General features: G+C 27.2%; 1 protein-coding gene and 1 long non-coding RNA gene across 3 annotated transcripts in view; one reads left to right on the top strand and one right to left on the bottom strand.

Moving 5' to 3' along the window:
• The first annotated feature begins 558 nt into the window (after positions 1-558).
• On the top strand, positions 559-10714 carry LOC106678811 (venom carboxylesterase-6). Its single transcript, XM_014417574.3, has 10 exons — positions 559-776; positions 2067-2216; positions 3260-3407; positions 4419-4604; positions 4877-5064; positions 5472-5619; positions 7038-7219; positions 8971-9112; positions 9565-9697; positions 9807-10714. Exons 1-10 carry the CDS (start codon positions 591-593, stop codon positions 9988-9990), a joined length of 1647 nt encoding a protein of 548 aa, XP_014273060.1. The 5' UTR covers positions 559-590; the 3' UTR covers positions 9991-10714.
• The window catches only part of LOC106678812 (uncharacterized), a 24833-nt gene continuing 18888 nt past the window's right edge, over positions 7131-13075 (bottom strand). The window contains exons 5-6 of one of the 2 annotated variants that reach the window (XR_001342833.2): positions 7339-7521; positions 7131-7253 (exon numbers count right to left, since the gene is read on the bottom strand). This is a non-coding gene — a long non-coding RNA (uncharacterized lncRNA). Of the gene's footprint in view, positions 7522-13075 lie in introns of both variants that reach the window. The other variant, XR_001342830.2, reaches the window with a different exon arrangement.

The raw sequence follows: 13075 nt of genomic DNA, 5'->3' as shown, positions 1-13075 counted from the left end.
GTATATTTTCTATTATTATTCGTATATCACTATTATATTCCATTTAACAAATGGAAAAAATAGTGGTAATGATGAATTATTAAGTATAGGAAGAACAATATTTATATTAAAATAAACTTAAAATGTAATAATAAAGTTATAATAAGGGTAAATTAAACCAAAGGCTTAGTGCCGGTAATACTAAAGAGTATTTTTCATCAAATTTCTCCCATCAAAACTCAAATTTTATCATCCCATCGAATCATTTCATATCTTCTTTTCTAATGATTCATTCTTTATATATACTAAACATTTTGTTAACCCATTTCAGTCATTGTGGCAGTATAAAATTAATTATTGATAATAATTGAATATTTATTATGATTAATAATAAATATCAAATTAATTACAGATAAAAGCCAATAAATATAAACAGAATTTATCATGCTACAGGCATTAATAACTAAAAATAATATAAAAGCTATATAACTTAATCAATTGAACTCAATGAATATTCAAGGAGAATAAAAAATTAGCTATTTGCTAATTCATGATATGTTAAGTTGGGAAAAGGAACCTAAGTTTTTCAGTCGACCTCAGCAACCTGCAAGATGAGGTGGTATTCAAGCTTAGTAGTTCTTTTTTCTTATTTAGTCTCAAAATCCTTCTCCATTGAGTTGACGACCAGGAAAGGAGATATCGAAGGTACAGAAGAGACGTCCAGGAGTGGCAGGAAGTATTATGCATTTAAGGGAATACCTTATGCACAACCACCTATCAATGAGCTTAGACTCAAGGTCAAAATATTTGTTATTAATTTACTAATAATCTTATTTTATAAATATTATGGTTATAATTTTATTTCTGCTATAAAAACATTTATATGAATAGAATATGAATGACAATATAATAAAATAGGATAAAATTCTAATGAATGCCATAATTATTTGCCCAATATTGCTGAAACACAACATTAATTTAAACATTTTCCTATACATAGGCCCAATTATTTTGGTTTTACAGGTTCTTAATTATTAGGTATTCAGCAATTTTTTAAAATGTTCATTTTTATTTGTAGTCTATCCTTTTTTTTTTTTTTTTTTTTAGATGAATGGAATAATGTAAACAGTTTGTAAATCTTCATAAATTAATATTAGAGAGTTTTTTCACTGTTCCAATACAATAAATGCATTTTAGCTTAGTAGGTCTGAACATATAATTAAAAAAAACTTTAGGGGCATCAGAAACACATACTTGTAAGAGAAATGGTATTAATTTAGTTTTACTTTAAAAAAGAAGAACTTACTCTGCATCCATCTTTCTATAAAAAAAATTGTTCTTATGTTTTTTAATTTCCAAAATTCTCTAAAATCTCTTCACATTCAATAAAAATTAAAACATATTTTCTTTTTATTTCCATTTTAGTAATTATTCATATTTTAGTGCTGTTGGTTTTTTAAAAATAAATATCAATAATTACTATCCCCAATTAACAGACTTTTTCAGTGATATTACAGAAAATAATAAATAACTTTCCCTAAAAGTGTGACTTTTTATTGTTGCTAATTGCTTTTAATGTTTAATAGGTATTTATTTCTACTCATGATTTGTAATATTACCACCAGTATTTGTTTTATAATCTTACATTTCATTTGCCAGATAATATTTATGTCAATTTTCGGTTTAATTGCTTATTTGAAATTTTTATGCACATTCCTATCAATTTTTACAATACAAATAAATCAATTTATTAAAAAGAAAATCATAAGATTAGTTACGTGAGAGTAAGAAATTATAAGTAGCTAAAAATATGAAAGCCATTATCAATGAAAAATGAATAAGAAAAAGTTTGTATTTATATTTTAATTTATGCGAAGAGAAGTTCATTATTAAAATAATCATTGTAACAGGTAATCTCCTCCTTTTAGAAAAACTGCTTCTGGGAATAAAATAGTCATAAATAATGCAGATATCTGTTGTAAATTATCAATGCCATAAAATATTAAATTATCATTAGTAACCCTAACATAATATATGTGATATTTATATATTTAATCATGAAAGTAAAAATGATTTTAAAAATATAGAATCCACAACCACACCAAGGATGGAAAGGAACATTAGACGCCACAGGAGATGCACCACTTTGTTTACAAAAACTCATTTACTTTCCTCTCGTGAGAAACATGACTCTGGGACAAGAAGACTGTTTGTACCTTAATATTTTCACACCAATGGTAAAGATTATTTTAAATCTGTAGACAAAAATAAAAGGTTATTCTATGTCAATTCAACACACTTTTGAACCTTATCATCGCAGATTTTTTTTTTTAAATCTGGTAAAGTTGTTCTTTTGGTATAGACTTGGAATAATATGAAATTTGACTGAGATGTATGCACTCATTTTTGAAGTACACAACGGTAAAGCCCTCATAAATGGGCTCAAGAAACAGAGAATGTGTAGGAATTGCCATAAAAGCTTAGGTATAGATATGAGATAGGTATTATTTTAAATTATATTCCATGCCCTTTTAGAATATAAAACAATACATAGTTCAGGATAAGATAAATTTTTCAACATCAAATCTTAATTTTCTGAAAAAATACAAATTTTATAATTAATTCCTTTAATTGAACAACCTATTCTAACCATGGCGAGGGAGGGGGTCAAGTTATTTCATTTTGTAGGACTGCCATAAAATGAAAAATATCCACTCCCCAGGCCAGATTTGAACCAATGCCATTTGCAGTTCTGAGATTACTAAGACCTGCACCTCGACCAACTGAGCTATGGAGGATATGAACAGTCGTTAATGTATCAAAAATACATAATAATAATAATTAATATAAATGAATAGTTGAATTTATGGGAGTGGAGTTTTATTTTTTTAACAATTCCACATTTATATTTTGCCCTAATTCACAGCAATACTACCTATTCAAGAAATATATTTTAAAATTTGCATTTTTCAGAAAATATAAACAAACTTTATCTTATTTTAACAAAGGTAAATTAGAGAAGGTTCTAAAGCAATTCCAAAACTTGTCCTTCTCTATTTTTGAACTTATTTATGCAAAATTTTTAGCTATATAATTCAAAAACGAGTAGACTAATTTCAGTAAAATTTCATATTTTTCAAAATATATACCAATAGAACAACTGTGCCAGATTATGAGAAAATCTGAGCTTGTAAGGTTCAAAAGTGGACTGAATTGACATGGATGGCCCAAACATAGCAAAATAATTATCAGAATTGAAGATTTTTATGTTTGAAAATAGTTAGACACTAGGGAAAAACTTCCTATCCTGGTTTACATTCATGGAGGAGGATTCAGAATGGGTATGAGTGGCCCAAAGGAAGCTCCAGCATTCTTTATGGATGAAGACGTAATTCTCGTTTCACTCCACTATCGGCTAGGGCTATTAGGTGAGAGCATATACAATGTTGTATTGTCGTATAGAGCTATACAACAATGAGACTTGAATCCTATTAAATATTTTATAAGCATTAATATATTCAATAAAAAACAGAAACATATTACAGAATTGGGAGTTCTCATGCTTCTATGATGACAAAATATTCATTTGCAGTGAAAAATATTTTAGTTTAAAAAAAACAAACTGTTATATTCAACTTTGCTTAAATAACAATGGTTTTGTCCGTCTTTTCATTCCTACTACACCTAAAAATTTTAAGAAGGATGTTTCAGTAAAATCTACCCTTTTGAAACGAAAATTATAAACATGTGAGATTAGCTTGCTATAATAATCTTATATGAGATGGTTTAATTGTTTCAAGTTAAAACTGTTTATGGAGATGGTTCCATGCTTAATTTACAGTAAAAGAGTCTTATGAACATAAAAAATTTTGTCTATTTTGTAGTCTTTTGAATTTAATTTTCAGTTATATGTTTATAACTCTGATTTGTACAATTCTAAATTCAACCACATTATTAGAAAGAGGATTACGTTTCTTGAAAGTACATGTACTTATTAATATTTTTTTAAATCTAATTTAGTTTCAGCTTCAGAAACTAAAACATGAAAATACTCAATATTCAAAATTTCTGAAATTTGATTTCCACATTTAGGTTATACAAGATTCACACAAAACAAACAGGTTATACATGAGACTGGTGAAAAAATTGTTTTCAAAAATGCTACTCAAACTGTTTGAAAATAGATTGGTTAAACAAATTAAAAAAACAAAACAAAAAACAAATGTCATATTTATAAGGAAGAATCTAAAAGCTCAAAATAGAGCATAATCTTCGAAAGGGTTTAGGACACTACTTGTAAATTATGTGATTAATAAAAGAAATATTATTGCTGTATATGATATTAAATGTTTAAATAACTTTGAAAATAAACTATAGTTCAATATGCTGTAAATTAAATTTCACAAAGTACTAATAAAAAGTTTTAATTATGCTTATAGGATTCTTATCCACTGGCGATAAAACTATCTCAGGCAACTTTGGTTTAAAGGACCAAGCAATGGCACTCAAATGGTTATATGAAAATATTAATGACTATGGTGGCAACCCTGAATCAATTGTAGTCTTTGGTGACAGTGCTGGTGCTGCTAGCACCCATTTCCTGATGGCCTCTCCTTTGACTAGAGGTATTAGCGACATTGTAATTAATTATGCCATTGTTTAATCAATCTTATTCACTGAATTGAGTCTGCTCATAACACTAAGCAATTCTTAACAGTAGCATTTGTAATGTCAAGCTAATTTTCCTCAATTTCTAATTTACCTTACATCATATTTTTATAATAAAATCAGTCCGTAATAATATTATCCGATGCTGATAGAAGTTGTACTTGAACAGCATGCTTTAACAGTAATACCTCACTTGTATAATAGGAGTTCAGATGTAATTGTTTCACAGATTTTATAAAAGGAGGTATCTCACAAAGTGGAGTTATGGATGCAGTATGGGCATTATCACCTTCTTGGCGCACGAAACAGATAACTGAACAAGTTGCGAGAATGGTGGACTGCAACAAGGGCCCTATGCTGGAATGTCTTCAGACTATTGATGCAGAGAGATTAACTGCAACTGAAATTGAACTTCTGGTCAGTGGACAACTCAGTATAATTTCAACTTCTTCATGAAACTTTTTATTTTAAGAACAGAATGTGTCTGAACATACATAATTAGTTTTCTTCAATTTCCTGGGATGTGTTCTTTTAAGTAAAGTTGAAATAATTAAGGATTTTTCCTTGGTATATTCTCTATTTCTCACATGTTTATGTTTCGGGGGTTTATTCTAACTTATCTTTATAACTGTATTGCTATTAATTTTTACTTGTTGCTATTGTCATCCTTTATGTTTTCTACATTTTTTGCCTTTATTTACATAATTCTCTAGGCTCAATAGCCTTATGAACCTTGAATGTGTAGAAAAAATATTTTAATTTTCCTCATTAGTATAACAATCAAAATAAAAAACAATGCTATTTATAGATTTTTCTTTTTTCAGGCATGGGATTCAGACCCAATCATTTTCATGCCAGTAATTGAAGAAGTCAGTGAAGGAGCTTTTATGACAGATGATTTAAGAAATTTTAAGAATGAAAAGCCATGGATCACTGGATTCACAAATGGAGAAGCGGTCTTAAAGACAGCAAGTAAATATGGTCCATTAAAAGATATATAAATTAAAAATACAATGAAATATGGTCAATTTCATCTAGAATTTGTTAAAAATAAGTATATTTTATTTTCAAAAACTAAATGTTCATAAAACATATTTATCCTAATAGTATAAATGACTCTTTTATAAGATTACCATAATATATATATAAGAAAAAATAAATTTTATTCAATATATATTTGTATTTATATATTATTCAGATAGTGTGTTTGTGTAAGTAATTATACATGTAAATAGTTACACATTTATTTTGTTAGTTCTAAGATGGGGTTCACTCAGAATAAAATTTTTGGGAGACACACCTATATAAACTATTTAGAAAGAACTTAAGGAATATTAGCCCTGTCCTCCATAGCTTTGTCATCATGATGTTATAATTGCCAACATCAATAATTGAATAAGATATTAGTCTGTAAGTGTTCATCTTCTGGTACTCTGAATTAACAAGATCAATACAGATAAAAATATTTATTTGAGAGATGATTATCAAGGGAGTGAATCAAAATAAATAATATCATTGCTAATCTCAGTAACAACAAAATTGTAGCAGTCTGGGCACCGGCCAAAAAAAAATTGAAACCTCTGATAATGAAATAATATATTATTTTTTTCATTCTATTTTATCAATAATTATTTTTATTTTATAAAAATATAATAACATTTTTAAATATTTTCTTTTCTTATTTAATTGTAATTATTAAGTAATGTTTTTTTAATTATACTATTCATTTGTGAAATAATAGTTTATATTAAATAAGAATTGTAAACATTTGATGGAATGTTTATAATATCTCTTACAGATATTGCATTAATTATTGTACCACATCTCTGTGTTCTTTCTAATGGTGAGTTTAATATTCAAAATCTCTTTATCATTCCGTTTCTGGAGCTATCTTTTCAACTTTTACCTCTCTATCTCGGTGTAGAGTCAAGATGCTATTTTCAACTATGGTTCATTATAAAGAGGATGAAATACTGAACACTTCCTTCATTTGCAGTATGCAACTCCAATTTTTATCATTTCATTTCTGGCACTGTGATTTCCTCTTTTTGTCTCTCTATCTCGGTGTAGATAGAGATACAATTTTGAATTATAGCACATTGCAAAGAGAATGAAATATTGAACAGCTGAACTTACAGTATGTGGCTACAATTTTTAGTTTATGAGATATCTTAATCTAAATGCAAAACACATCAAGTGTTGCCACCCACCACCTCCATTTCATCTCATTCCCTCATGTCACAAAATCAATTTACTTCCGTAAAAATTTTTTTTATTGTGTTAAAGGAGTTGGTAAAGAAGTTTCACTTCAATAAACTATTAATTTTACATAATTTTTAGTAAATAAGGTCACAATTTGATTTTATATAATTTTATTTATTCTTTTTTAGGTCTTGCAAACCAGGATGATTCAGTTTTGTATAATCTGGCACAAAATACTGATGCATTGCTTCCTGTTTTACTCTCAATTAGACCAGATTCTCCAGGATTCGATACATTTTTAACTTTGATTAAAGAAAAATACTTCAGTAATGTGAATAGTAAAAACCAACTTTTGGATCAAATTGAAAAAGTAAGCTGGATCCTTTTTTCTTGTTGTGGGTAATCTATTATAATAAGAAGTGGACATCATGAAAAACACTGATTTTTTTTGTGCAATACCTTTTTAATGTATGAACTTATTCCAATTACCACTTCATTAGTTGTTTTTTCAACTGTATTTGTGCTTATTCATTGCATCTAAGATTTATGATTCATGCTTCATTGTCTATACAACTCTGGTCTTACACGATCACTAAAGATATTCTGAAGTGTTAATATTTGGAATTCTTTGATAACATATTTTCTCTTATTCCTCTGAGAAAACCATCTTTTCTGTAGAAAAAAAAGTTGGAGTATTTGAAAATAATTTTTAAAAATGTTTACTCTTTACAAAGGATTTTGGGCAAGCCAAATTACACAAATTAACTTAAAAATTTGAAGGTCATCTTTATAGTTCTAGCTTGAAAATTGTAATAGGCTATAGTGCTACCAAAAAGAAAGAAGCAATATAAAACTACCGTCTTCAATAACTTATAATAAGTAGATACAATGTGCTGTTAACATTTTCTGTAAAAATAAAACAATTTTTTTTTTCTTTCTGCCTAAAAAATAATCATATCTGATAAAAAACTAAATACATTTTTTTTTTTGGCTAGTACTGTACAAAACATTTTGAAATTCATCTGGAGATCGAAATCTTTTAGTTTAAATATCCCTACAACTATACTGTTATGTAAGACTAGAGAATGTGTCTGAACAAACACATTTCAAGAACTACCTGTCTGAATCAAAAAATTGTTTTGTTTAAGAAGGCTTTAGGTTACATAGCATCATCCTATGACTCAAAAGAACAGAGCAGTAACCATATAATGAAAAAATTCCATAGATACAATGTCATGATCATTCGATTAGAAAAGACTAAAGAATTATTAAATACTATATTGTTTAGAGTAAAATTTGAGATTAATAATACAGATATTATTTACAATTGTCTATTACAGTCTGTTCAACACTACTGTGATACAATTATGTTAAAGTTTATGCGAGAAATAAATAGAGGTGAAACCGAGGAATGTAAATATGGGTTTGTTTTGGTTTATCCGAAACATAACTGTCTTTTCTAGCAGGTAGTCAGTCTGTTATTTCTGTTCTGTTTACTTCAACTTCACAAACACATAAGACATAATCAACAATATTAAATAGAAATAGAAAAAATACAAAACAAAAATATTTTTTATTCAATCAAATTTTGGGAAAACATTTTTTTAAAACTAATTTGGAAACGCATTAAGAAATTAATTTATTTTTAATCTCAATAAATGCTATCCAGGAATAGTATTTATAGAAATATATAATTTTAATAATGTTATTAGGATGAAGAAGAAGTAAATAGTTGGAAAAAAGCCAGAGGAAAGGGCTGAAATGTTGCTAAAAATGTTAAAAATATATGCATGTAAAAATAAAAATTAATTGTGTGCCATTTTATTTTTAAACAATGTGGGTTAATGTGATCCTAAGGAGATTTTTTCTTCAATCATTTTGATTGAATTTAATAATTAAAAATGAATCATGGAGAACCAACCTAAAACATTAATCAACCATAGTGAAGTTGTTCATTATAGTTATTTTTATAATTATAACTTTCAAAATCAGACCTCTACATTTCCAACTACTGTTTATTTGAATTATGCAGGTATTTGTGTGATTACTCATTTTTATGAAATTTGAGTCATAGAGAGTTAACTAATTTTTTTTTAAATATAAATTTATATATTTTTACAGCTGGCCAATGATTACTTCATAATATACCCCATGAGCCAATCATTGGACAAGCACAATGGGCCAAAATATGCCTACCTCTTGAGCCACAGAGCAGAGAACTCAGTAGCAGACAGAATGGGACCGAACAGACTCAATTCCCCAAGTAAATCACATACAATTTGTTATTACTTGAGCTGAGTAATTAAATATTTTTATTAGAAATATAAATCACTATTTAAATACATCAAGATATTACAATATATTTTATTAAGCTTATTAAATTACTATTAAATGAAATAAGAATATTATTTATTATTCATAATAATTTTAGGACAAAGTATCAAAACAGGAAAATGAACCTCAGTAAATAAAATGTTTTATTCTGAGTTTGCATAATGAAATAATAAATTTAAAAAAAGCCATTATTTTTTGAATGCCGAATATATAAATATATACCCATGAAATGAAGCAATCATTATTCATTAAATAATTATATAATTCATAAAGTTTAATTACAGAATTTAAACTTTATAGGAAGGAATCAGATTGTGGTTCAATTTTAACATTTCAAGATTTCTTTTTTTTTTTTTTCATTTTATTAATATTTTTCTTTAGAGGCTTGCCATGGAGATGAACTGCTGAGCCTTTTTGATTGGTCTAGTTTTTTTCCTGGGACTAAAGGAAGACCAGAGGATAGAAAAGTATCAGAACTTCTTGTAAAACTTTGGGTAAACTTTGCTAAAACCCAGTAAGTATAAAAAAAAAATAAATAGTATAAAGTATTTATTACAAGATACATTCAGTCATAAAATATTTTAAAGTTATAACATTATTTTAAAAAAAAAAATTTTTTTTAGGAAGCCTTCATTCGAAGATGTCCCCATCCATTGGGAAAATTACACAAACAACAATTTTCTCCATATAAAAACAGAAAATGCAAAAATGGAACATATTTCATTTGATGATATAAAAGATTTCTGGACAAAAGCAATTAATGTCTTGAACAATGAAAAAGAAAATAAAATTAAAGAAGAACTTTAACAAAACAGTAATAACATATTAATCTGTAAATTAGATAAATATGATATAGATATTTAAGTGATACAAATAATGACTTGATATGTCAGTAATTTCAAACCATAGATGATCTAGTTATTTCTTTAAGTAATTGCTTTATTTATATAAATAAAAATTATACCCCCTTTGTATTTAAATCAATATTGTTATCTTTAAATACAATGATAACAGTTTTTATTATGAAAACTAGTAAGAAATGCCTTTGATAAAAACCACTAACAGCTAAACCTTTAAAACATGCTTCTTATTTTCTCTAAAACTTCCTAGTTTTCATATATAAACTTTTTAAAAAATTGAAATAAATATTTAGGAGATGATAGTCAGTCAATATAACTGGATAAAGTTCACTGTACCATAATTTATTCAACAAAACAACAAAAAATATACAATGACTGAGAAGGACTTCATATTTTCAGTGTTTGATGGTTCCAATATTTTATATTGATAAAAAAAAGAAGGTTTTAATGATGTAATTATCATATTGCTTTAATCATATTTTTACATTTATTATTTATATATATTAGCTTTCATATGCATAAAACATTTCTAAACTCCCTATATATTTAAAGCTTTCGTATGTCTGGATAAGAAGTTATATTAATTATTTGTAGTAAATCATTCAAACTGTAAATTTAATAATACTTTAATTTTTCACCTGCCTTGGTTATAAACTATTTATTTGAAATTAATAAAAATGAATTATTAATAATATTTTTTTAATTTATCATAGCTTAATATCCATTAATCATCTTTTCATTAATGTCTTTCCATAACTTCTCAATAATACATTTAATACATTAATATGGTTTTGGGTTGGAGAATTTTTTTTTCTGCTACTGATCTCAATAAAATATAAATATAAAATATAAATGTGACTACTTTGCTTGAATAGTGACACATCTGACAAAAAAAAAGGATTTTTGTTTTTTTTATTTGACATATTCTATAAATAGTAGTATATACTGTGGTTACAGTGTGAAAACTTAAATAGTTTTGGGACTGTTAGTAGGAGGACCACAATAGAGAAAGAAACCTCAGACTATGGAACTATCTTTGGAATACTTCTAGTTAAAAAATAAATCAAAATATTTTCTTTGTCAGATGTGCTATTTAAGCAAAAAAAAAAATTAAAGACAAAAAAATCAAAGAGTACATGTAAAGAACAATAGCAATAAAGTGAATTGACATCCGTGGAAGCATACATATCTTTCTAAAATAAAGCGAAAATTGCAGAGAATCATGAGCCAGACTTTTTTTTTTTTTTTTTTTCGTACCCTCCTATATGATGTAAATTGGTAATTGGTACGTACATACGGTGAGGTGTGCCATATGTACAGCTGGCTATGGGTATATCTTGGATTGCCTTTTGGCATTATAAGGTGGGTGATGAGCCAGACTTCAGCTCAAGTTTCATTCTTACAAGAATTTCATCTTATAACATCAGCAGGAGAGTGTTTCCCTGATAGAATTATAATATAACTTTTTAAATAAAGACAAACAGCCTCTCCCAAATTGTAATAAATCATTAAAACAATAGGAATGCACCAGGAAGTTGTGACAATTTTCTGTTTTTGCTGTGAAAGCTCCTCAGAAAAAGGCAAGCTGAAACTTTTCATAAAAAGGCAGGTTCTTAATTCAGATAAAAGAAAGCTCTGGGAACTCATTTCAGAGACTGAAAAGAGAAGATTCTGAAACTGAAGTCCAAGATCATTTATTTATTTTTTTACAGCAGAATAAGTAACGGAGTGTGAAAGGAGGGAGGGGGATTGTTGTAATTTTAATAATTTGTGAATATGTTTATAAACATGATTAATAGGAGAATATATATATATATTCAAAACAATTTAATTCATACTAAAAAAAAGTCAGCCAAAATCAGTCTTCAAAAATTTATTATTATTTCGTTTCTTGTATGAATACAAAGCTTCCTTATCTTCCATAGTGAGGAAGCGAAAACTAAAAACTACCAAGACTAGTACTTGTGCAGAGCTTATAATATAAGCTGACCAAGCAGCCCATTTTGGCGAAATAATCAGTGCCATCTTGACTTTGACTAAATAGACTTAAAAGAAATAATTCATGATTTTTCTGTTTAAAAATGAAGAAAAGTATCTCCGACAATGCTCCAGTGTGGCAAATATTTTAATTTTTTTTTAAGTTTGCCAGCTTTCAAATTTTAAATAAGACATGCTAAAGTAAAACGTCATTAGGGGGCTACCAATGAGTAGTTTTTCTACATCCCTGTATGACTTCATTTTGATCTCACATCAAATTTACTTAATGTATTTGTATGTAAATACAGTTGTAAATAGCAATAAATAAATAAAAAAGATTTTATTTCTTAGGAAGTTGTTCGTTCTTTTTATATTAAGATGATGAGGTGAAAAATAAACTTCCTATAGAATATTACCAACATTCTATATTTGCTAGTACAGCGTTTCGGGTTTCCCCATCTTCAAGTGCTAATATACCTTATTGCTAAGAAATTATTGTTTAAACGGTGTTCTGTTATAATTTTTAATTAAGTACCATAAGAAAAATTTCGAAAAAGAAATGAATATACTTAGCAATATGGAATATTAGTACTTAAAGATGGGGAAACCCGAATCATTGTTTGGTTTATTACTGGTTTATTTTTCACCACAGTATCTTAATATAAATAAATTATAATTTTAACTACTATGTTATTTAATTCTGCTGATAACCCAAAGTTGTTCAGAAAATAATTTGAAGGGTCCCCATACCCTAAAGTAATATAGTGATTAAAAACAGCTCTACAAATAGAAGAATAACAATAACAACTATAATAAAGGATATCAGTGTAATATGAGGGCTGTCTTTGGAGTATTGCACGTCCACAATAACAGCGAACATATTATATTATTGTCAGTTTGCACCGCAAATTTCGAATATATTTTTATGTTGTTTTTTTTTCGTAACCTTTATAGTTGTATTGGTTAATACATACATACATATTACATGGTATATGTATATCAGTGAAATATTGCCCTTTTGATTGTTTTGTGGCATTATAAGATCAGTTACTGGG

Source organism: Halyomorpha halys, unplaced genomic scaffold (genome assembly GCF_000696795.3).
Source record: "Halyomorpha halys isolate HHAL.00 unplaced genomic scaffold, Hhal_1.1 Scaffold161.1, whole genome shotgun sequence".
NCBI classification, from domain to species: domain Eukaryota; kingdom Metazoa; phylum Arthropoda; class Insecta; order Hemiptera; family Pentatomidae; genus Halyomorpha; species Halyomorpha halys.
Note: the sequence above shows the minus strand (reverse complement) of the source record. Positions and strands in the feature narration are given on the sequence as shown.